Here is a 24,773-nt window from a genome sequence, read left to right on the forward strand (position 1 = left end):
GACCCGATTCAAACTGTTACCTATCATTAGTGTTTTAAAACTGAGAGAGTGCAGACATACTTGGTTCCATAACGGAAAAGTTAAACAGAAAACTATTGTCTAGATATTCTGGGCCTCTGTTCGTCCATTCTATGAGAAACCCAGACATGTAGTATAATAGTAAACATCATAACCCATAAGGACTGCATGAAATCTATAAAATGTCATGTCTTACCCTCAGATATGGTTTTCATGATGTGCAAAAAGCACATGAGGAGACTGCGGGTCTCTGCCTGGTCCAGCTTGTCACAGCGAGAGCCGTAGCCAATGAGGGACTGCGGCCGAGCAAACTGAGGGAGAAACAAGCGGACAGAAATACAGTCAGCGACACACTGCGATTATCGGGGGTTAGGATTTTATGGGAATCTGTGGGTTTCAGCAACCTGGAGGGAACGTTAGGTATAACGGGGTATTTTACAAGCTGATGTGCTATTTTCAGATTCAATTTCACCGCTTTTATGTCAACATGTATGTCATGAAGAAAGATTTCAGAAATCCCCCTGCCAAAGTTTGACAACGGGGGATGTGAAGGTTTGGAAATATCGTTTAAAACTTTCATGTCAGGAAGTAAAATGTTCTTTATTGATGAAATAAGAGAAATGTAATTTACTCTTCAAAAATTCAGAGGCCTTCTTAGTTACCACTAAGGGTGGTGTTAGTGGTGGGTGAAGTTGGAGGAACTTGGTAATTTATCTTTAAAGAATATTTTGCCTGTTTTTTGCAACAAAGGTCCGAGGTTGGACCCGACCATCAGTATGGCCCAACTTCAGTATTTCTTTCGTGAGTAGTACAGCAGCGTGCTGATTTTATTTCTGTCTGTTTTTCTGTGTACTCCTCTGTCAGAATTTCACATATAATGTAGAACCTATTATGAATGACTCACATTTAAGAAGATGCATGTACATATTCCAAAAGATCACGTAAGGAATGCATCCAAATTTAAGTTCTTTTGACAGATCTGCTGGCTGCTCATCTACAAGAAGCAAGAATGTTTTCATATACAAGGAATCTGTCTTGTGTGTCAATGCTTAAGAATAAAAAAAAAAATAAGTAAAGAAATATATAAAGAAAGTTTAAGAGCAAAGGTTTCGCATCAAGAACAATGGAAAGAAAACTTTGACACTGCGTTTTGTAATTGAGATTTTGATAACACGGTCACGGATAACAATGGTAGAAGCTGTGCTCAGTATAACGAATAATTGAAATATGTCACCCAAAGAAAGAAATGTGTTAATATAATAAATAAAAACATAGATAAATAAAATAAATAGACTGTATGGGATGTATTATAACATGTTGGCGACAGCTGTCTTTCCCTTTTCTTCTCTCACCTTCTCACATCCGTCCATCTTCTCACTGTTCCTGTCACTGTTGCTCGGGTTAGAGTCCACACTGATGAGAGAACCGCGAGAGTCGGCCTGGTTACCCGTGGCAACTGCCAAAGATGAGAAGGCTGATGTGGGGAGGGAGGGGAGGGGGGGGTGTCAGCGTCAATGTCCTCATTCACACATTTTTTTATATAGATGCTAGGAATAGATACACCGCTGCTCGCAAGCACATCAAACACGCCGCTACCTGTGATGGAGTTGAGGACTTCTTTGGAAAAGGAGGCGTCCACGGAGTTGCCATGGCGAGTAACAGGAATCACCCCTCCAGCCAACCCCCCACCCACACTGAGGTCATCTCGGGATCCCTGGTAGAGGGGGACAAGGGAGAGGAATGAGTCTTCTTGTTTTACAATGCAGGCTATCATTTAGTTAGTTAGTTATGGAATCATTAAGACTGCTGAGACTTCAGACACATCATAACCTCAGCAACACCATTCACATGTAGTTTCTACACATCTGGACTCTTACCTGGTCGCTAGAGGTGAAGTAGATGGGGAACAGATCCCTGAGGAAGAATCGAGGCATGTTGTCCAGGATCAGGCCGTACAGTGGCAGGTAGAGAGATGCAATTCTTGCCTGCTTCTCCTGGAAAGGTGGCCAGTGACAGGTTTTAAAGTTTGAAAATGTGCATATTCAGTGCCAGTGTGCCAGCATATTCAGTGCCAGTGAAATTACTCTGTAATAGCCCTACAAATCAACACGCTCTTTGATATTTAATAAGCTAGGTACGATATATTTAATATGACTGCAAAGCCTCAAAATCCCCTTCTTATGAAAGTGATGCTCCACTCGCAGTGAGCCCCCGGAGAGTTCATTACTACTTAATTAATGTTGTGTTGTATGATTTGATGGTCTATAGCTGTACAGTCTTTGGGTCGTCCATACATTCTCAGGGTATTTACATAATACCCAATATCTCCTGCCAGGAAAATAACTCGCTCTTTTTACGATACATGATTTTTTCCCAGGTCTGCCTCGTGTCTGGCCTCTGCACACACTTGGTTGGGGCTTCGTTGACTCCAGCCCTGCTGCCGTGTTGTGGTTGGCAGTATTTTGCTCGTGTTTAGCTCGCTCTGATCTGGACCCTTCCCAGCATTCATTAAGACGCCGTCTCTGCAGCTGCTACGAACAGTCCCATGTCAGTGTGTACGCGTTTGCATGAGTCACATAGGAAGAATTTCTCCTGTGAACTAGTGACTCATTGTTCATGACTTTTTATTTTCCCGATCCCCCCCGTGCACGTAAACATGCGTTCCGGCTACCTTGGTGGCATAGCGTGCATCCAGAGAGTGCTTGGCCATGAGAGTCTTCAGGGTGGCCAAGGCGAGGTGTCTCAGGTCCTGCTCGTCCTGGAGCGCCAGCCCCAGTTCCCGTAGCAACAGGCCGGTCAGGAAGTGCTTCCGGCAGAACTCTCCGGTCAGGTTGTACTCGGGCACCGACACTGAGGGGAGACGGCGTGAAAAGATTTTAAACTGGAAGCGGACTGACGTGATTTAAATGACGCTCATGCCAATATTTGCCTTCCGCCAGGGAGTTAATTAATCCACGTCTAAATAAGAAATCTGGTTACAGTGAGCAAATAATGTGACAAGCCAATTCTCCATGAATTTCATTAACATCACACACACACACACACACACACACTGTAGCACATACAACAATACAGAAGAATGATTGAACATATTTACCATGAGTACTTTGTGGCTCTGGGGATGCATGGTCTGACATGGACAAACAGTCGGAGGAGGTGACAGAGAAAGACAGACACAGTGTTAATAGACAAATGAGAGGGTGAGAGCTACTCGATGTATGAGAGTTACCACGTGTACACAGGAGTCAGGGGGTTCGACTCGGGGGCTCCTACCTGTGATGCGAGCGGAGGGTAAGGGCAGGCTGAGAGGGATGTAGTGCTCGTGGTTACACACCTCTCTCAAGAATTCAAATTTCAGCTCGCACAAGACCTGTCACACGCGAAAGAAAAGATAAATAAAGTCATTTTAAATCCCTCATTTATCTTTACTTATCAGTCCCGTTTGCCCGTGTTTCTTCACCTTGCTGTCAGTGGCAGTGATCATGTTGATGTAGTTGCTAATCAGCTTGAACGTGAAGCCTCTGTCCATGAGAGTAAAGCAACGCTGCAGAGAGACAGACAGAGACATCAGACCCAACATCCACTAAAGAGACAGTGCAACAGATTATTTAACACAGACGGAAGAAGGAATCAATAGGCAACAATTGTAAATGGAAGCAATTTTGAGTTGCAGACTGTTTATACAGTTTGTATTGATCCCTTCCCAGAACAATGCACAGTCGGCTTAATAGTGCAGCATGTTCCCCTTCAAATGTGCGCTAACACTGAGTCCCAAAGCATCAGTGCTGTTTGTCTTTCTTGTTTTAATTTAAAGACCATGCGACGTTTCGCTCCCACCTTGACAAAAGCCGCGACAGCCAGGTTGGCGCTGCGCGACTCTTCCGCCAGGTCTTTGTTCTTCCAGAAGATGTGCTCAGACACCGTCTCCACCAGGGTCTCCACGCGGCTCAGGTAGGATGATGGGAAACGCTGCGGCCTCGGAAGCTGCAGGAACACAGAGTCAGTGTGACGCGATCCTAGCTGTCCCAGGTCAAGTGGTTTAAAAATGCGACATTTTCAGGAAAAGGAGAAAGATGAGCGTGCCGACTTACCTTTACCTTGTCCAAGTCCGTCAAATGTTGGGCCATGGACTTGACAATCAGCTCGAAGAAGAACCAGGAGAACTGAAACCAGGAAGAGTTCAGAGTAGGGTCAACCATGTTCCAATCTTTATCTGGCTGATCAGCTCCAGGAGGCACATGATTCTGATTCTGATTTACTTTGCTCTAGGACCTGAGAGGCATTATTGAACTAATGAAGCGTCTAAACAGCGGACAAACCTTGAGGACATTCCTGACCGCTGCCTGCTCATTGCTCTTCAGGTCAAAGGTCATCCCCTTAGCCAGCTCCTCGTGAACCGTCCTGAAGCCATGGGCCTCAGACTTGAACACATACTGCACAGAGGAGAGAAGGGAAAGGAAGTCAGCGGTATTTAGTTAAAGCAGTTAGTTTTAATGTTTCTTTGGGCAGTGAGCGGGGAGAAAGAGAGGCAATTACACACAACACAGTCCCCACTCAGTTGCCAGGTGTGTTCCAGCTCAGGGTCCTAACCAGAGCTGCCTAGTCGATCAGCTGAGTCAAAGAAAGGGGACAAACACCGAAAACCATCTTTATTCCAGGTTTTCTGCTGCTTTTCTTTGTCTTACACTGAAGTGAATTCAATAATTTAAGGGGTTTTGTACGGTGTCCTAAACAAATTGAGTGACATGCTCTGGAATATGGAAGATGGAAATTTTTCAAAAGGTTCGTTCATCATTTTGCAGAGCAGCTTAATTGAGAGCGCAAATAATGGTTAGCTGCAGCTTCAGCCCCAACCATCCCCCATCTTCTGATTATCTTTAGAGTAATTAACATATTGCTTGGTCTTAAAAAAATGCCCCAAAATCTGTGAAAACCGTCCTACACAATTTCCTATGGCTTTCCTATGGTCCGACCAACACTCCCCACTAAAAAACGTGAGAGAAACGTGGCAAATCATCACAACTAGGAGGCTTGAACTGGTGAATTCTTGGGAAATAATGAACAGATTTCTGTGAACCGGGTGATTCACTGTCTTATCGGTCAGTTGTTTCAGCTCCAGTATGCACTAAAACACACATCTAACCAACACTGTAGATGCATGTGAACAAATACGCTTACATATATGATAAGGAAAATGAAATATCTGAAACACATGTGTGAGGTTTGATTCGGATACCATAACTGCGCACTTCTCACTTCGCGCTACAATGAATTCAACCCCCATTCTCCTTCTCCTCTCATCATTGTGCACACACATGTTCGCACACAGACACACTCAGCAGTTTAAATTGGGCACCACTACCACCGAACATCATGCCAATCTGTTACCATGGCAACCCCCGTTTCCTCTCTCTCTCTCTCTTACCTCCCACCATTCATCTCTGCCACTACCCCTCGAAAGCGCTGCAGTTTTTCCCTCACTGTGGCCAACATGAAACAGGTCTTGTGGTTTCTGCTGCTCTCTGCTCTAATTCTCTCGCTGATTTTTTATTTTTTTTCCCTCCCCTAAACAAACGTGCCCTGTGTTTCTGATCGAGCCGGCTCCATGTCCTAGTTTGACTCAGACTCAATCAGCCTTTCTTCTTCTTCTTCTTCTTCTTCCTTTTCTTCTCTCCGTGTGTTTGCACTGTGTTCTGGGCACGCAGCCCTAGCCACGCTCGTGCTGGCCCAAAACACACACACAAACACGCACACACACAAACACACGAATCCCCCCCATTTCTGCAGAATTAAAACGGTCTGTACAGAGATTCCAACCTTTGCAATTATCATATGATGATCCTGAGCATGCACACACACACACACTCACACACACCTTAATATAGGAGTGCAGGTAGTGATCCAGGTTTTCTTCGTGGCACTTTGCAACAATGTGGACCAGAACTCTGCAGACAGGACGACAGGCAGTTTCATTTATCACAGATCTTGTATTCAAATTATGACAGAAAACATCTGTCGGACATTTTCTCCTCCAAAATAAAAAGCTACAAATCAACAAGAAAATGGAGTTTCTAAACAGAGAATAATCCACAGAGCCCCCACCCTGATGTGAACCCAGCTGTTGTGGACAGTTGCAGTACCGCGGCCTACCTGGTGGTGGCAGTAGTGACCTCGTCGTTGTCGTTCTGAGTCAGAACCTTGAACAGCTGGTTGAAGAGCACTGGCAGGAATCGGATGATCACCGGGATTCTCTCCATGCTGAGAAGACCCTGGAGACGAGTGGGAAAGCAGCGTAGGAGGAGGAAGAGGTGGAGAAGGGTGGAAATGAATATGAAACCATACAGAGGAAAACTCAGCCGTGTTTAGCAGTCAAGGTCTTGTTTTTTTGTTGTTGTTGTTGTTGTTGTCTCAGTCACAGTAAATGAAAAGGGAGAGAGAAAGAGAGGGGATGCAGAGCGTTTTTCTCTGACCTTCAGGCAGTTGAGGAAGTTGGAGGTAGGAGGTAGCGAGAGGTCCAGCTCTCTCTTCTGGCACTGCTGGAAGAATCGGTTCAGGTGGGGGTCCTGGCTCGGAGAGAATCAGCGGTTAGCATCTGCTGTAAGAATTAGTGGACCGGCTCCTTTTAAAGGTGCGGTTAATCCTGAAATGTGAACTTCAGTCAACATCTTATTGAGTGACTCAGTCTCAAACAATTCAGGTGTTGTTTACAGTTTTGCAAAGGGCATGAAATAACCACCAGCTCGTTATTATCATACTTTGTTAAAGTTCTTGTTCATTTATCTAAAATAGATTTCTATTCAATCCTGCCGTCTCAGGTTAGTCATCATTAAGTTGTCTTTTTATTGCTGTCCTGTTGATCACACCTTTTCGATGATTCTATTATTTCATGTTTCTTTCTTACGTTTCATGCTGCAGAACCAACCGTCGAACTTGAACTTAACTTTGAGCAAACTTCTCGGTCAGAGCAACTTTAAGTGCCTTTCATAAATCAGTCTCACTGTCTTTTATAAAAGTACTGCAACGGAAGCTAAAACCACCCACCAGCCTAATCAAGAGATGGCTGCGCAGCACTCCAAACATCCTCTACAGAAACTGTCCATTTCCTTGTTTCATGTACCACAGTACATAAGAGGAAGTCACCACTTTAACCATCCACTAATGCTGAATGTCCACCCTGGCCTCACGCTGCATTTCTTTAAAAACTTTTGCATGCTGTTCGATTTGTTGAGAGACGTCTAATGGTCCATTTTAGGTCTATTTTACTGTTCCTTGTAAGCAGACTCCGTAAACGGTGACGAATAGAGGCTATTTCTTTCCCCAGACTCTTAAATGCTCAGTGATCTTACCTGAGTGTATACTGTGGAGACGACATTGGTGGACACTTTGAAGATAGCTTTTCCTCCATCGACCCATTTCACATCTGCTCCGTTCTTTAGAAAGAAAAGAAGGACGGCAAAGCTTAAAATTCTTCTTCTCTGGGAAATTCATGTTGTTCAGCGGCATTTGGAATATTTCTACACCCTGTGTCCCCCCCTTCCTTCCTCCCTCTCACCTTGGTGTTGCTGGCTTCCTTGATACCCAGGTATCCAGGCGGCAGGTTACAGGAGACAGGGATGCTAAACTCTTGAGATGACAGGCGACCTTCTTTGAGGAGAGGCAGCCAAGAATACCCGACTAGAAAGGGCACACATGAGCACAAAAAAAACCCCCGCAAGAGTGCTGAATGTTGGACAAAACAACTTGCTGCACGATAACTTTACTGTAGGTTCCAGATCTACCACCAACTCACCTGGGGTCTCCAGGGTCTCTTTCCTCTTGGCGTTGGTCTTGGCGTTGATGTCACAGGTGACGTGGTAAAAGGAGAAAAGAAGGTGGTGCTTTTCATGAAGCTGAGTAGGGAGCTCAATCTTCACCTGGGAACACAGTAGCGTGAAATGGGTCACATTATCTCTGGCCTGCTAAAGCTAAAGACCAGGTTCTAATGATATCTATGTTGTCATATCCGTTCAATCCTTTACCTCATCGTAGAAGTCGGGGTTCTGGGAGTGATGCAGGACTGTGGCGCAGGCTGCTGTGGTGAAGACTGGACCTCCCGGCTTGCCGTAGATGCACTAGGGGAAAAAAAAAGGCCAGTTTCTCATGATAGATGAAGTTTAACTGGAGAAAAACTGAGTCATATAAAAGCCAATAAATGTCCCATCAGCACGATTTTTGGATGGCGTGCTACCTTTAAAGGTTTGGCAACTTCTTCGTCCGAGCAGCGGAACTCCACGTAGACGGCGAGGTTACGAGCCTGCGAACAAGAGCGGCATTGTAACACCGATGATCGTCAGCGCGCAAACACGCGAACACAGTGAATAATAAAAGTATATGAAGTATGTAAAAAAAAAAAAACAAGAGACACTCTGTAAACAGCTGCACAGTTAGTGATTTTGGATCGTTAAGCTCCTCATAAACTGCGTTTTTGTTGGTGAAACCCCTGGGGTATACCTTGGCGAAGCTCTTCTGACTGTCGTATTTGAGGTGCTTCGGGTAGACGTAGATGTGGTTCCTGTAGACGCGGTGCGGCTGCGTGAACTTGGTGGAGTCCTGGACAAACTCCTCCACCTCCACAGTGGGCTGGTGTTTGCTCAGATCTTCGAAAGGCTTCACCGGCACGTATGAGGATGTCACGCAGTCTGAAAGCGCATAAAAGGAGAGCGTGTGAGCAGACGGCAGAACTGAGAAGTAGAAGCAAGGAGTAGGTGCGGTCCAAAAAACATACTGGGATGCTCCAGTGGAATGTAGTCGACTGCAATGTCCAGCGTCCCAGGGATAGTCTGCAGTTTGCTGGCCTTCTCAGCCCTGCGCAATGTGAAAATGTAAATAAAATGTTGTTATGAATGTTTATCTCGCCTTGGAGAAGATGTGACCTACTTCACAGGTAAAGCCTCACCTCCTGTACTCAGACACCAGCTTAATCAGGTCATCTGTGGAGATCTTGTTGCTCTCCTGTTTGAAGAGAGGGGAGAAGCGCGACTCTCTGTCCAGGGCCCCATGGTTGTCCTTAAACACCGACCTTTAATAAACAGATAGAAAGGGGTAAGATCCTGAGACGACAGCATGTTAGATATATTTTGATATCCTTGGCCAACTCGGCACTGACCTGACAGACCAGGCGAACGGCATGCGGTACTTCCCCAGCTTGCTGCAGAACTGTTTGTTGGATTTCAAAATCTTCTGAACAGTCTGTACAAGCAGACGGACAAGACGGACATGTTAGAGGACACCTCAGTGGGACGTGATCAGCCCTAAACTCTAGCTGACTGCGACAGACTGAATCAGAGCTTATTCAATACAGTAACTCTGGCAGCAGGTTGAACGCCTGGTGATTCACTTAACCACGTGGAGCAGTGCCAGCGGGAGAAGCCAGGAAATGCGTTGGATAGGATTTCGGAAAAAAAAAAAAGCTAATTTCTAAACTATCCGACCGGACGGGCATTCGGTGATGAAGATAAACTCCAGCCTTGCAGGAAAGCCATTTTGTAAATGTCACGCATTAAACTGTTTAAGTCGATTAAGCCATTTCCCTCGCAATAAATGCCCGAAGAGCGTGTTTCATGGGCCGTTCTCTGACTTTTTTTCGAGAGATAAGACAATGAGAGAGGTCTCTGTGTTGTTGGTTGATGATGGCAAACAGTCGAGCACTGAAAATGCCCGACGCCAGTGAAGCTTACTGACCTTGCTGGAGTCTGTGTTCTTGGTGTAAGGTTCTGTCCCATAAGCAATGTTTCCCATCAGCACCTTCTCCACTCTTGCCACCATCACTATGTCCGTGTGGGGGTTGGTCACGGAGAAGATGGCCTGCGAGGAAAAACATAAATTAGAGTCATTCAACGTGTAAATCCACTGTGAGGGACTGAAGGAGACTGTAGGAGTAAACATCCTCATACCTGTTTGGGAAAGCACAGCCAGTGATCCATGTCCAGGCTGAGGTAACAGTCTCCGGGCTTCTTCTCAGCAGGAGAGCACAGGCCATTCTCCTGAACTCCGACCCCCGTCCCCGGACCACCTGTCCCGTTGGTGCAGCCGCCGAGCATCTGACGCACCGCCTCGTGGTTCAGGTCCACGTGGAAGTCTGCTGACACTTTTCTCCCTTCTCGTACATCCAGCAGAGCGAGCGACACAAAGAAGGGCTCAATCTGATGGAGCAGATTCAGATCAGTCAGTAACTCAACATGCACATCATTATTATATTACAATATCATACCTACTTCTTACTTTACAGAGACATACTGACGCTAAAATTAACATTCTGAGCAATCGTTCTCACGTTAGTGACCGGTCCAGTTTCAGTCTCGTTGATGCAGCCCTGCAGCATGAGGTTGAGCGACCGGCAGGTGATCATGAACCTTCTGCCCAGCTTCTCATCAAACGGGCGCACTGCTGCGCTCTCAGCAGACGAATGCTCGACCTTTGGGCTCCTCAGGACCTGAGGTCAGAGGAACACAGTTTATTACTTGGAGATATGCTTTGTTTCAACTTAGCATGGTTTAATTAGTGTCTACAGGAACCAAACATGTAAATCTAATTTTCTTCACAATCTTTTCAACAACACTTTAACCAAATGAAAGATTGATTTTTGGACTAATAACTGTTTTCTTATTCAAGCCCTGCAAGCACATATAAAGGTATGGAGTATGTTCTGTGCAGACAAAGGTTTTATGTAGGAATAATGTAATGAGAGTTAGTTGGGTTAATGTACATTTTGCCATCTGGTAAGATTAAGTATACAATAAAAAGAAAGTTAGTTTCAGTAGTTTACTGAACTGATGAAAGCAATTAATGTTGCGGTAGCTTTAAGACTATTAAACAACTTTTAAGGCCTAATATTTAAGATGCTTTCAGAAGAACTTGCAGACGCCCTGACATGAGGAGAACAGAGAGATTTTTACAATTAAGATTTTTTTGATTTTAAAACTGCAGCATCAAGTGCATCAAGTCATGTCAAAATATGAACACTTGTAGATGTGCGGCCAACACTCATCATACTCACAGGAGTATCGGGGTCCAGTGAGAACAGATTCAACCTCTCCTCTCTCCTGGCAGAACGAATTCCTTCATCCGTCTCGGAGATATACTGATACGGAAGAGATGGCAAGAGAGACGGAGAGACACGGTCAACAACTACTTGATATGAATTATAAATCAAGAAAAACAGCAGCGCTCTCTGTTCTTGCTTTTTCAGTGAGTGGTGTGGTCTCTGAGGTAGCTTTTGGAGTCTTCATGGATACAAGGGTGTTTCTCACCAAAACGCACTATGCACTGTGTCTCCAAGGCCTATGAAAACATGAAAAATGCCACTGAGTGACATCACCGGGGCTAATTTATCAGATTACATGCAGCTTCCTCTGGAGCCACAGAAGTCTTTAAACTACTTTTTTTCACATGTGCAATCATCCCTAAGACCTGTAAACACACTTTGATGTGTAAAATTGGTGGAGTTATCCTTTAAATAGATTCTGCCTGTCATGCTACATGTGCATCGACGATTATGATAATAGTCACTGTGATGCAGCAGTGGCAGAGTTACATCATCGTTTGAAAATAAAGATAATAAAAGTTTCAACATAACTGACTTTTGCCAGCTCTGGATTGATGCCGTTCTCCGTCGTGGTATCTTCATTCTCCTGCAGACAGCTGTCGCTCAGCGACAGGTCGAACACATCTGGAGAGAGAACAAACACAGTCAGGACTCCTGAGAGTGACTCCTGCTTATATACCGACACGGAGTGTATGGGAAAGTTTATCTAAGCAGTCAAATTCACCCCGCAGGTTAAAGGCCATATGACATTTTCTAAAATGGGTTCAGTAGCACACCGGATACACACCAACCAGAGTCAGTGGACGTACATCCATCCGAGAATAAAATATGACTCCATTTGTGGTATTTTATGGATAATAAGGCAGGCAGGCAGCCTTCTGCAGAAATATAACCTTCATGTGCCTGGAGCCGTTCTTCCCAAAGGCCATACTGAACAAAATGGCTCATTAATGGTAGGTCACCACACGCTCGCAGCCTGATTTAGAGGCATGCTAACAGACCGCAGAGCCATGACGGCTGAGGCTATTACATCATTCCTCCACTTTTCACTGGGCCAAGTCTCAGCGCTCTGTCAGGGTGCCTTATGTTACAGGCTGTAGTCCCAGTGCCCAAGTTCTCAGAGAGCTGGCACACATGGTGGAGTTTTATTTCTTTTGCTTGCATGTAAAGTTTTTTTTTTTTTTTTTTTTTAAGTATGATGTATTAAACAAAGGTGGAGTCAAGGTTGGTGTCAAGCTTCATTTCCTGATGATTGTGTTATGGACTGAACACCAGCCCAGCAGAAATTCCCCGTTAAGGTTGCAGCAAGTTGGCAGATATTATTTCAGAGAAAGTCAGATGGAGAGGGAAGGGTTGCGTTTTTGCTGACATGGAGTATAAAATCATGCCTCTCTTAGGGGTACCATGATTTATACATGTGCTGGAATTATGCTAAATGTCTCTCCATACCCCTTTTTGCTCTAAATCACCATTTTGCTCTTTCCGATTTCCGTTTTTCAGATCCCACATTCTGCATCCGCCGTACTGTAGGCAAACCTTGTGCCTCCCGGAATACAAAAGACATCTCACCCTGCCGATGGTCGGTGAGGTCCAGGCTCTTGCGGTCGGGGGCTGGACCGTCGTGGGGACTGATCTGTAAGATGCGGGTCAACGTGCTAATCCACTCCTCCATGTCCTGCTCGCTCTCCGCGGCCAGCACGAAGTACGTGACCTCGTTCATCTTCAGCTCGAAGGCGTGTTTCCTCAGGCGGTTATTCTACAGGGGGACAGATGGAAGGATGGATAGGTTGATGTGGTTACACGATAAAAAACAGAGCTTGGTTTCGGCTTTTGGAAAATTTGACTCGCTCATACAGTGCACACGCCGTCCTGAAAGATGCTGCACGTAGAATCATGAACTCAGCCCTGTGTAGCTTTTGGTTTCTGGATGTCTAATGGATACAGGAACCACTCAGCTGGATGTGGGTGCTTGTAAACCGAAGTCCTATGCAAGTTTTGATTTAAGTTAAACACAAAGACCGCATATGCAGACAATCAAATTCCTGAGGATAAAAAGACAATGAAGCTAGAAGCTCATCTCCATTGTGGTTTCTTGTAAGGGAGAAGAAGCCTCAACTCCCAAACCCACATACAGTACATGACTCTAACTCAAGCTAGACAAATGTATCTTTAAGCTGCCTGCAGAGGCTTAACAATGACATCCGTGAGGTTTTGTCAGTCAAATAAAAAACAAAAGGTTAAATCCTCCACTAAGACGGAACACAATAACATCTTGACCTGGGCTTGTAGTGTCATCCTGCCCTACACTGTTCGTGCCACAAGCCACAGTTTACTGCCCTACAACTATAAAACACAATGTCTCCTCATAAAAGATAATACTTGCTCGGTTCAAGTTAAATGTCAGTTCGTTTTTACCTTAACCTGCTATTGAGTTTTATAGAGGGATGATCAGATGGCGGTCTCTGTGGAGGAAAGCTTACAGCAGACGGCGAATACATGAGGCAGCAGTTAAGTTAAGTTTCTAGATGTTTTGGTCTTTGTTCTTTGCTCCTTTTTGCATCCAGCACCTTCTGTTTTTTTTTGGTATTGTGGAGTAGTCTATCAGTACAAGTCTGTAAATACCTTTAATGTAGTGTATACTGTGTTGTAATCTTATATGAGTGCGTTATATCTCACCTGTACGACACCAGTGCACGAGTCGAGGAAGATGCATCCTTTGGGCTCCTTGGAGATCTTCTCGTCCTTGTAGAAGTTCATGATGTAGGAGTTATCTGTCAGCTGGGTGAGCTGAAAATATCTCCTCTTGAATGACTGCACAGACAGAAAGAGGTTCGGATAAATTAACGTGGATTAAAGTCAAAGGCAGCTTATTATTTGGAATATACAACGTCATGGTTTTGGGGTTTTTTTTTTTGGTTTGGTGATTTCTTGTTTTATTTTGTACTATATTTACCCAATAAAGCAGATAAAGTGTGTTTGTGTGTGTGTGAAAAGGGACAGCATCGGTCATTTCCTCACCCGCACAGTGATGCTATTGTTGACAGTGCTGTTGAAGTTCCCCTTGTAGAGCCAGCCCGACCGAAACACGCCGATCCCTCCCCCTCCTCCTCCGCCGCCGCCACCTCCCCCTCCTCCTTTGGACGAGGACAGGGAGGTGGTATCCTGTGAAACACAAATATGGTCACTTATAGATACATTAGCTTTCCATGCATCCCTCCGCCCCGAGAAGAGCACATGATCAATAGTAAGAAGGAGACTTGCCAAGACCCTTCTATCTCAGGACGGTCATTTGTCAGTCAGATTATGTTCATAAACAATGTCCTACTGCCCTCAAATGAGCTAACTGCTCTGGCAAAGTATATTCTAACAGCTTTAAGGCTGCAGTAAACTGATTTAAACATGAGACTCAGGATGCATCCAGTATGTAATGCATTCATTCTAAACACATTTGTCAAGAAGAGGGTCATTACCGACCTCATCCTTGTCCACGTCCTCATAGTCGATCTCGAAGGAATGAGATGGCAGCTTCTCTGCCTTGTACAGTTTCCTATAAAGGGTGAAAGGAGAAGAGACACATGAGGAACTCTGATAATGAAATATATTGATGGAAAGAGAAAATGATTTCAGGAATTTAATTAATCCACTCTAGTGCAAATGACTGCGGGTGGCTGACTCGGCTCCATCGTTCTCTGTCAGGAGTCAACAATAGGTAGTCCGCGCTCGATGCCGCTCCACTGATTTCACAGGCCGACCCGTCTTTGTGTGCGAGAGACAGGACGAAATGCCTTTGTGTGTGTGCTGTGAGCTGCAGACAGCGAGGCTGCAGTCTGTGGAGGGAAACACTGGAGCCACCCTCGGCTAAAAGTCACACAGTTGTAAAAGAGCTGTCTGCAAAAAAAAAAAAATTCTCTTAAGGGGGACTATGTTTAGAAAGATTTCTCGTGATTGCGGGCTTGGCTGTTGACAAAGGAATGCTAATACTGGCGCGCACGGATGAAGACCGCTTCACTCAATCACAGTAGTGACACCCACACATATACAATAGCTGTAGATTCCCATTGTACTATTGTTTCCTTGGCGTGTTTCACCGGTACGCCTGCAGTTTATGGAGGGTTAGGCTCGTTAGCCATCTGAGCAAACAACAGAACGGTCGTCTGCGCTTCTGAGGCGACGAATACACAACATTAGTTGGTGTGGTTGGGCTCTAACTGGTGTTTATGCTGCATCTTACTTTGTAGTTCATCCTGGTCGTCAGTTCAGAGGTTATGTGAACTGACTGAAAGAATACAGTGGTGACCCATGGGACGGAGAAGGGACATTCCTGTGGCTGAGAGCAGTAACTGCAGGGCTGCTCTGGGTCAGCCTCACTGGGACGGACACAACTCCCTCTGACTGACTGACAGCCTCATTTAAACAAATGACTGACTGACTGACTGAATGGGTGCCTGACATTTATAAAGAGGCACTGACTTAACATTTGTTAGAGTGCAGTTCTCTCTCACTCAGCACCAGCCACCATCTTGTTTTTGTTCATGACCCCCCACCTCAGTGCAATGGTTTGTTCAGACTGCCGATTACAAAGCATCAGTCCACGAGTCCTTTTCAACAGAGGCCGGCAGTATGAAGCTACAAACCACTTGAAATCGCTGCAAATCAGGGTGACGCTGGCCTCAACTTTCAGAGGTGACTTGGCCGCAGTGTAGCTCGCCGGCGTGGATGTCCTCGAAGTTTTGGGCAAACTCTGCGTCAATGTTTTTATGAGGCAAAATAGATCCAGCCTTTCTTTAAACAAGACACGACAATAACACTCAACACTCCAACTACCTTTCAACTACCTTTCCTCAAAATGTCTTCACAAAGTGAAGTGTATCCCCCCAAAACTGATTAACTACTCCTGCAGCAGACGCAGTGGGCTGGGTGCTAATGTAAAGTCACGGTGTATTACCTGGGCAGCAGGCGGTAGTCTCCAGCGAAGTCGTCATACTTGAACTGGACCACATTTAGCTCAGAGTTGTAATATTTACAGGCCTGGCGGAGAAGAAGGAGATTAAGAATGAATTGAACGTGATTAAATATTAACTATATAAAATGAAGGCCTCTCCAGGAAAAGAAATGGACCTGGGGCTGCTGGAAAGTCTGCAGACAATGAAGACGGCAGTGAGAGTAGAGTCTGACCTCAGATCTCCTGAGGCCAGCTGCTGATGTGCAGGCTGGGATTCATCATCAGATTATTTAAATTACAGAAAGGAACTGAATTAAGAGTCTGTCCCGGAGGAATCTGCAAATAAAGATATCTTGACATCTTAATAGATCACTTGTCTGTCTCAGGGGTTGAAAGAGTGCTCTCACAGGGCGTGCACTAGCACTATTGTACGTATACAAGTCTCAAAGACTGGAAGGCAGCTTCACATGCTCTGTCTGCTTGTTGGATGCCGAGTCGCTCCTCTCTTTAATCCAGTTTAGAAAGATTGTGATCTTTTGTTAATATCGCAAATCATAAACAGTCCAAACATATTATCAGCTACAACGTCAACCTCAGACAGGACAGCACACACACACACACACACACACACACACACAAATAAGAGTCAGACACACACGCTAGTCTCCAGTGAGCTGTGACAGTACTGTCTGGGGAGTTTCCATCCACTCAGATATTATTTCTTCACTGAGCCTTAGAAGATCTGAAATGAGCCCCGCTGGCCCTAGCCTCCACGCACAAGAAAAGACACACACACACACACACACACACACACACACACACACAGTCAAATACATATCAAGATATGGACACACGTCTAGTATATCTTAGAGACACGTTGAAAAACCGCAGCCCCGGTATCAGGATGCCATATTTTGAGCGCAGCCTAAACTGACTAACTTAACCACAAGCAACTGAAACCTGTCTTGTTCCAAACCACAGTGTCCTGCACACACAAATAGAGCCTCACCTGTCTGACCAGCAGACATTCAGCCTGTTGCTCTGCCCCCTCTGGAACCGTTGACTTGAGAGTCCGACTCTCCTGAGGCACAGTGGATACCTGCAGGGACAAAAGCACCAAGAAGGGAGTGTTAACGTGGCAATGTGGGAAAGAATCGAAAGAAAAGAATAACACATAGACTAAGCTCTGCTTGAATATATGAGTTTAAAGGAGACGTATTCTGCTCTTGTTCAGGTTAACTAATGCTCAAAACTCTGACTAATGACGAGGCGTTTAAGGAGCAGTGTTTTCTGTGGGAGAGAGGAGCTTCTGTTGGTGAGGACCTTTTTAACTTTCAAGACCTTTTACGTGCACAGACATTTCTCCCACACATGGACAGAACACAGATTTTTTAAAATATGTTTCATAGTTTGGGCCCACTCACATAAAAATAATGCTTTTGCTTATGTTAATGAGCAGGTTAATGGTAAAGGTTAATGAGCAAAAAATATTAGCCATCGAGGGAAAAAGAGCAGATGAGCTGTTTCGCGAAGCATTTGTCAAATTTACCAAACGTGGGTGTTGTTTTTTACTCTAACTGTTGATCTAAACACAAGACGTGTGAAGGTCTGGGTGGCACAACCCAAAAAAAAATCCCCTCGAGGAAACTGATCAAGTGACTTCAGGTGAAATCTGCTTGACAAGATTGTATAGCGATAGCAAGGTTTCGTTATGCTATATCCATCAACATTTATTTCAAAATGATTATGTTGAGGCAGAAACTGTGCCTATTGCGAGTTAAAACAAACCATCCAACAGCGTGTACATGCGACAGAGAGAGATGCAGGGGGTTACATTTTCACATCACGTTGCAATCTGTCTCAATAAAATAGTGATTAACGCATGTGAATTGCGACACAGAACCCCCCGAAAACATGTGGAGGAACACAACATGCTGTTGGTTTGATTGGTAACAAAATGATGTGAGTCATATGTGAAGGCCTCTTCACTGCTGCCAGATCTGAACCCAGCTGTCAAGTCAGCTTTTATTGTTATAGCCCAATATCATAAATCACAAGCTTCCGGGACGGGCAAGACATGCGAGCTGAACGTCTCAAGACAGATTCGGGGCTGACATGTCAGACAGCTCTCTGCACCACCATCATCAAAATGCCAAATAAAAGGCCCTGGACAGCCTGCCAGAGTCTATGAATGGAGAACAATGGAGTCATTTGAGGGTTTTGAAGAGTAAATGCTCCTCGCCACAGTCTCATTTTGTAAGCTATTTACAAATAAGTCATCCTATACGGAAAACATGCACACTCCAAAAGTGTCTTTCTTGGAAGACATTCTTAAACAAAAAAGATTGATTTCATATGTTTATGATTCCTTTGGTTTTGAATTGTACTTATTCCACTGATCACATCCAAATGTAGTGGTATCAGTTATAGAAAAAAAACCCCCACATACTATTCAAGCTGTAACGCTTGACAACGAGAGACAATTCAAATCATCACACAGGCTTTATTGTGTACCATCAGTGAAGGGCAAGATTTCCTAGATATATCATGAGTTTAGGAAATCAGCGCATACGTGAAATGTGCAAAGATAGAGAGTGAGGTGAAATATGAAGAGCTGTCACCTCTTCAGTGTATTTCAGCAGCTAACCACAAAACTAAATCGAGTGGATGTTGATGAAGGCTCTCAGTCATCTGGTTCTTGGTAATTTTAAGCATTAGGTAACTGCACACGTTTTTGCTTCTTGAAGACGTTTCACCTCTCATTCAAGAGGCTTCTTCAGTTCTAACTAACTGGATTGGGAGTTGCAGTCCAGTTGCCTACAATAAAGCATGTACAATTAATCTGAGAGAAATACACTTACATACAATACACTATATAGCAGGAAAGGCTATTCTCAAATCCTGGACCTCTAAGAACCCCCCTGCACTTGATTGGCCGAGGTATAAAGCCGTACTGAGAATTCTCCATCTGGAAAAGCTGACCTGCCCTCGTCATGACGATGTTGAGAGATTTATTAAGATACGGCAACCAGATGAGGGAAATTCTTTTGGATGCATGGTGTTCATCCCCAGAACCAGCTTCGTGCCAATGGAGTGATTAAAGCTGTTCTGGGGGCCCGACACGTTATTAAAAAACTTCAAGTTGTTTTATTTCCTTTAATATGTCGCCCATCTGTGTATTATAAAGTGGACAATTAACAAAACGTTTGCTGCTCGCCACATTGCCAGTTAAACCACTGATTAGCCACGATTGCAACGCGGCTCCAGGGAAGGCAACGTTGGTCTGTCAATCACTCGACCACTCTGTCAAGACCGAAATGTCTACTGGATGGATTGAACTTAAGTTTTGTACAGATATTCATGCTCCCCTGGAGGATACACCCTCATCACTGCTGTTAGAAACTTAGCTTCATGACAAAAACGCAAGCATTCCCATCATCCACAGCGGCACTCTGTGTTTATTTAGCAAATACCAAAATGATTACCTGCTAAACTAGGATGATGAACGAGGGAAACATTCCCAGTATTAGCGTGCTAACACTGTCATTGCGAGCTTCTTAGCATGCTGATGTTTGCATTCAGCTCGAAGCATAGCGCTGACTGAGCACTGCTGCACAGAGCTGTTAGCATGGCTGCAGCCTCCCTTTGTGAAGCCTTACTGCTCATATTAACACCTCATGAGCTAGATGGGAGAGAACATGCAAAACGTCATATATTGATGTAATATTCATTTATTCCTTCTTCTGGAAATTATTTCAGGCCAGCTTTACTGCAGTAAAGATGAATAATTCAACTCTGATCTCTTAATAAGTATTCCCTTTCTTAGTGGTGGTTGGCCCTTCAACTAATAACCTAGCCTATGAGTCACGCAGCTTTGATTATATAAATTTTGGTTTACAATCCATGAAACAGAAAAATGAACATTCAGAATTTGAGGTGCACATCTATTGTCAAAAAATAAATATTTGTGCAAGTGTGCAGAATGAGATGAAAACAAGTCACAACCATTGAGGATCTTTGTGCACGAACAGAGACAGACTTTGATTTATACAACCCAATCAGCTGGCTCGAGCACCGAGCTCACTAACCAACTGGCAACGGAGCAGATCTAGTAAATGCCTTTTGTGCATTAGCAGTACTCTGCCAAGCCGCTTTCGCTTGCAATTATGGAAATTGACTGTAGGCTGTGGAGACAAAGAAAAATCAGAGGAGGCTGTGTTGTAAGCCAGACAGAGCTGGGAACCAGCAGAGTCATGCATTAAAGCTGCAACTCCAGGGCTCCACAAGCAAACGTTTCCCTTTACCACAACGAGCCAATTAGGTCTTCTTAATGTGCGGTGGATCTGCATCTGCAGAAACGTATTAGTGCCGTAATGAAAGCAGTAATGAACAAAGAGCTAAGAGGAGCCGGAGAGAATACTTTGTTGACTGTAATGAAAAGACCGCAATGCTGAACATGCATGGTTGGTGGGAGTAAGTGCGTCAGGCAGGAGTGGAGAAAAAGATATCACCTGTTGCATTTTAAATAATACAGTATTATATAACTGACGGCTGCACCCATATCCAAAATCTTAATGATATAGTGCTCTATGCTTTCTGTCCACCATTTTACTTGAGAGTCAAAATTCTGAATATGAAATTTATATACAATATAGGGCCTTAAAGGTACCATGTTATGCTGATTTTAGGTTAATTTAGTGTCCGGTGGAAAAGGTTTACATGCTTTAAATGTACAAATGTACATCGTACAAATGTCCTCGTTTTGAGCCTGTGTATTCATTACCCTTTCTCCTTCTTTCAGCCGTCTACTGTACACTGTCCTATGAAGGCAAAAAAATGCCTGGAAAAATACACTAGTTTAAAAACACTGTACTTCGAGCCAGATGCTGTTGCAATGAATCAAAAGAAATTGATGAATAACTCTATAATGAACAATGATGATGTGTGTGTCTGAGAACCAGGGCTTTCGGTTTTTAGCCAAGAGCCTTCTTGTTCTTCATCTGACTGCATTAGCCACTGAACCATCAAGACATCACACACACAGATACACACACACACACACACACACAAACTTACCGAGAAATCATTGTCAGGGAACAGGAGCAGGTCTCTGAGAGGGTCTTCTTTAAACTCATCCCCCAGTTCAGAGATGACTGTCTCATAGTCGAGGGGGTCGATCAGCTTCGGCTTCTCTTGCTGCAAATCGACACAACAGAGGGATCAGTATTCATTTTCTTTGTATGACTGTTAAACCTCAATATGAAACCAAATGATAAGATACAGGAATATAGAGAACTCTTGGTCATATTTTGTTACATTTGTTAAATTGGAAACAGAAACTTTTCCCCCCTTTTAGCATTTCCAAGTGGTATTACTGTTGACCCTGCTGTCACACAGACAACTGGGTCGCTTTCTGATTCTCTCAGGGTCCAACTCATACAGGACGAAATGGTTTTATTCATTAGTTTTTTCTATAATGGAGACTAAAAGTGACAAACTGGCATATTCATATTATAATATTGTATTGGCACATCGAAGATTTTAAAAACAATACAAAACCCTTCAGAAAGCTATTCATATCTCATATCTATGACCATATTTACCAAAGATGAAAAAAAAGTCTCAGTGTAATGGCTACATTATTCCTAGGGTATCAAGTTTTTATTAAAAGTGGTACCCACGACAGGCACAGTGGTGATCATTTCCTGTGTTTTGCCATGACATCATTGGGACCCAAAAGAATCGAAGAGGAAGTAACACCACAGCTGAAGCTGAAGCGCGGCTCTGACACAGAACAATGCAAAAGTTAGTCTCAAACTCACTGAGACCAAAAAAGAGAAACATTAAATACTTTGTGTGACACATTTAACCGGACACACAACGTTGCGCTGGTGGACTTTCCATTCAGCATGTGACAACTTCGACAAGCAACCCGATCGGCGTACATGTGCTGATACTTTACAAACTCAACCGTGAAAACACCACATAAAAGAGCTCAATGGCAGCGTCGACATGTTCTCACACACTCCTTCAAGCCCCATTTCACACCCTCGGTGTATAAACAACCAAACAAGAACTCATGAAACGATGATCCACAATAACAATCCACCACACGCTGACTTTCTCTTTTCTCTGAGAGGTTTGCTTCCTTCCTTCCCTTTAGGATTATGTAACTGGTCACGGAGTCACAAGCAAGAAAACAGCGTTTTAACACGTGTTTCACAGACAGAGCACAACGGTAAATTACGTCTGTCATTCAGAGAGTTGCAGCAGCAGCGGCAGCAAAGCGAGAGCCGGAGCAGGCTGTGGTGAGGCAGGCAGAGGAAGTAGTGATCTCTGGTTTGGTTCACAGTCATACAGTGCAGGCCAGAGCCTTGTACACGCCACAGCTAACTGAAGTCAGAACAGGCCTCTCGGCACACAACCAAGAGAGAGAACAGAGGAGGGAAAGCACTGAGGTAACTCAAAAGAAAGTGATGTATGTTTCAGGGCAGCAGTTACCACCCATACTGTATGCTGTTAATATTTACCTCTACACAGCCTTATAAATTAGTCAGCCGAGTTACACTGTTAGCATGATTTATACTCAGGCCAGACCTGCAATATGGTCGCCTGCAGTTCATCTGGAATGTCACTTTCAAGTTCTTTCTTCCTACATCTTCCTGTTTCTAAAGGCTGTGACTAAGGATTTTTTATGATAACTGATTCATTTGTCAATTTTGACTACTTGTTTGGTCCATAATGAGTCAGAAAATGGTGGGAAAAGTCAACCAGTGTTTACCAAAGCCCAAGATGCCGTCCTCAAACATCTTGTTTTGTCCACAAAATCAAAAATATTCAGTCTACGGTCATGGAAAGGTAAAGAACACTGAACATTTTTACATTTAAGTATATGGAATCAGAGAACTCTGAGTTTTTCATCCTAAAATGACTCAAAATGAAGAATGTAGCATCAAAGCATTTGCTGAATGATACAGATGAATCATAAATAATGCAAACTGTCAACAATCACATAATGGATTGAATCTTTCAAATCTATTGATTAGACACAGATGTGAGGATTCTCTGCTTCCCACTGCTTTGTATCACTCTAAAAATAAATATATTTGATATTTTGTACCGCCTAGACAAACAAAAAGCAGTCTTGAGGCGTCAATTTGGCCTCTGAGAAAACATGATCAGACAAATCGTACAGACAAACGTTAAAGCAAGATTATGTGGGAAGTGGTATTTGGTGAGTTGGTAATTTCAACACCACTGTTGCAACTACAGATCTCGCGTCTGTAACAATGTGTCAGGCTTAATGTAGGTGCTGACTACAGACAAAGCTCATTACATCATAACAACATTATGTGTCCTCTCACTGATGTTACACAGTGCAGGAATGGGTGATGGGGAGGCAGATACAGTTTATTTTTCATAAGTGCACCGTGACTCCACGCTGACCTCTGTGACGTCAGAGCAAATGTCTGATGGTTTGGCTGCCAGACAGAGTAATGAAGCATACGTTCTGCCAGGTGTGCATCATCACCACACACACACACACACACACACACACAAACCATTTAATATATTACCTTCAAAGTACTCTCCTCTCTCTTCCTGTCACTGAGCCTGACTGAATGTAGTGAAACAAACAAATCTTCCAAAGAGGAGAAAACGAAGCGCACAGATATCATAAAACACTAATAAAAGTTTAACAGTCATAGACTGTGTTCTGTAATCATGACAGCTGTATAGATCACAATTATGACTGTGACTGACAGCATATAAGCATAATAAGTCACTGACAGCAGACTCTAGACATGTGAGGGTCAATACAGTGTAATGCAGCGTGAAAAAGACCTGAAGTTGTGACTATTAGCAGAAACAGAAAGGAAAATACCTACAATACTCAGGCGGTTGAAATCCGATCGCACTCGTTTGCTCTTTAGTCTCTTCCTGAAGGTGATTTTGCTCCTGAAGCTCATCGTGAGCGGAATCAACTGCGTACAGTGTTTCGCAAAAAAAAAAAAAAAAAAAGCAGCTGAACTTTTTACTATCCGAAGAGAAAGAAAGGGTTATAGACGGATTAAAGGTGAGCTAAATAATTCGCACATCGCAGGGCATGTGCTCTGTCAGAAGCAGAACTAACTCTGAGGGTGGGTTTATGAGTGTGTGTCAGCACACGTGGATGTAGAGGAAGTTGATGTTTGATGTCCGACGCACACACACACACACACACACACACACACACACAGAGACGTAACCACACACGCAGAGAAAAACCCCGGCAAACTGGAAATAAAGCAACACAGGCCTTCAGTTTCTACACATCACACTCTCAATGTCATTCACTTTCTGACAGTTTAGTATAAAAACTGTTATCTGTACTGAACAAATTAAGGGTGCAGTCTATCAGTATTTTACACACAGACACAACAAGGGAGCCCTCTCTACAGTTGAGCACTATCGTGTACTCACACACACACTCCAAGTGACACTCTCAGCATCGTATCTTCCTTTATAGCACACCGTCAGCAGACACACACACACACACACACACACACACACACACACACAAACATGTGAACTAGCATGCAAACCATCAACTTCCTGTTCTATAGCTAGACAGTCCTCCACCTCATTCTCTACCTGCATGACAACTGTCTGCAGAACAGACATTTTACAGCACATATGCAAAATTAAAAAAAATAGAGGTTTTCACTGATACGTGAAATAAAAAAAATA

The 24,773-nt window shown here is 43.9% G+C and overlaps 1 protein-coding gene across 10 annotated transcripts in view; it reads right to left on the minus strand.

Annotated features, from left to right (window-relative positions):
• The window catches only part of dock10 (dedicator of cytokinesis 10), a 67,697-nt gene that overhangs the window by 12,783 nt on the left and 30,141 nt on the right, over window positions 1-24,773 (minus strand). For 8 of the 10 annotated variants that reach the window (XM_037083292.1, XM_037083342.1, XM_037083325.1 and 5 more), the window contains 35 exons: window positions 21,120-21,239; window positions 17,053-17,142; window positions 16,047-16,129; window positions 14,576-14,648; window positions 14,120-14,263; window positions 13,778-13,912; window positions 12,671-12,857; window positions 11,637-11,725; window positions 11,054-11,137; window positions 10,331-10,489; window positions 9,951-10,199; window positions 9,739-9,861; window positions 9,164-9,246; window positions 8,954-9,076; window positions 8,783-8,862; window positions 8,509-8,696; window positions 8,246-8,311; window positions 8,037-8,129; window positions 7,808-7,931; window positions 7,571-7,692; window positions 7,365-7,448; window positions 6,489-6,581; window positions 6,169-6,287; window positions 5,894-5,963; window positions 4,338-4,451; window positions 4,110-4,181; window positions 3,856-4,002; window positions 3,479-3,562; window positions 3,292-3,388; window positions 3,116-3,148; window positions 2,690-2,868; window positions 1,896-2,012; window positions 1,615-1,732; window positions 1,371-1,492; window positions 215-329 (listed from right to left, as the gene is read on the minus strand). In XM_037083292.1, coding sequence (XP_036939187.1) covers window positions 215-329; window positions 1,371-1,492; window positions 1,615-1,732; window positions 1,896-2,012; window positions 2,690-2,868; window positions 3,116-3,148; window positions 3,292-3,388; window positions 3,479-3,562; window positions 3,856-4,002; window positions 4,110-4,181; window positions 4,338-4,451; window positions 5,894-5,963; window positions 6,169-6,287; window positions 6,489-6,581; window positions 7,365-7,448; window positions 7,571-7,692; window positions 7,808-7,931; window positions 8,037-8,129; window positions 8,246-8,311; window positions 8,509-8,696; window positions 8,783-8,862; window positions 8,954-9,076; window positions 9,164-9,246; window positions 9,739-9,861; window positions 9,951-10,199; window positions 10,331-10,489; window positions 11,054-11,137; window positions 11,637-11,725; window positions 12,671-12,857; window positions 13,778-13,912; window positions 14,120-14,263; window positions 14,576-14,648; window positions 16,047-16,129; window positions 17,053-17,142; window positions 21,120-21,239 — 3,979 coding nt within the window. Of the gene's footprint in view, window positions 1-214; window positions 330-1,370; window positions 1,493-1,614; window positions 1,733-1,895; window positions 2,013-2,689; window positions 2,869-3,115; window positions 3,149-3,291; window positions 3,389-3,478; window positions 3,563-3,855; window positions 4,003-4,109; window positions 4,182-4,337; window positions 4,452-5,893; window positions 5,964-6,168; window positions 6,288-6,488; window positions 6,582-7,364; window positions 7,449-7,570; window positions 7,693-7,807; window positions 7,932-8,036; window positions 8,130-8,245; window positions 8,312-8,508; window positions 8,697-8,782; window positions 8,863-8,953; window positions 9,077-9,163; window positions 9,247-9,738; window positions 9,862-9,950; window positions 10,200-10,330; window positions 10,490-11,053; window positions 11,138-11,636; window positions 11,726-12,670; window positions 12,858-13,777; window positions 13,913-14,119; window positions 14,264-14,575; window positions 14,649-16,046; window positions 16,130-17,052; window positions 17,143-21,119; window positions 21,240-23,932; window positions 24,184-24,773 lie in introns of those variants that run through there. The other 2 variants (XM_037083302.1, XM_037083285.1) reach the window with 2 other exon arrangements.

Source organism: Acanthopagrus latus, chromosome 2, assembly GCF_904848185.1.
Source record: "Acanthopagrus latus isolate v.2019 chromosome 2, fAcaLat1.1, whole genome shotgun sequence".
Classification (NCBI taxonomy): domain Eukaryota; kingdom Metazoa; phylum Chordata; class Actinopteri; order Spariformes; family Sparidae; genus Acanthopagrus; species Acanthopagrus latus.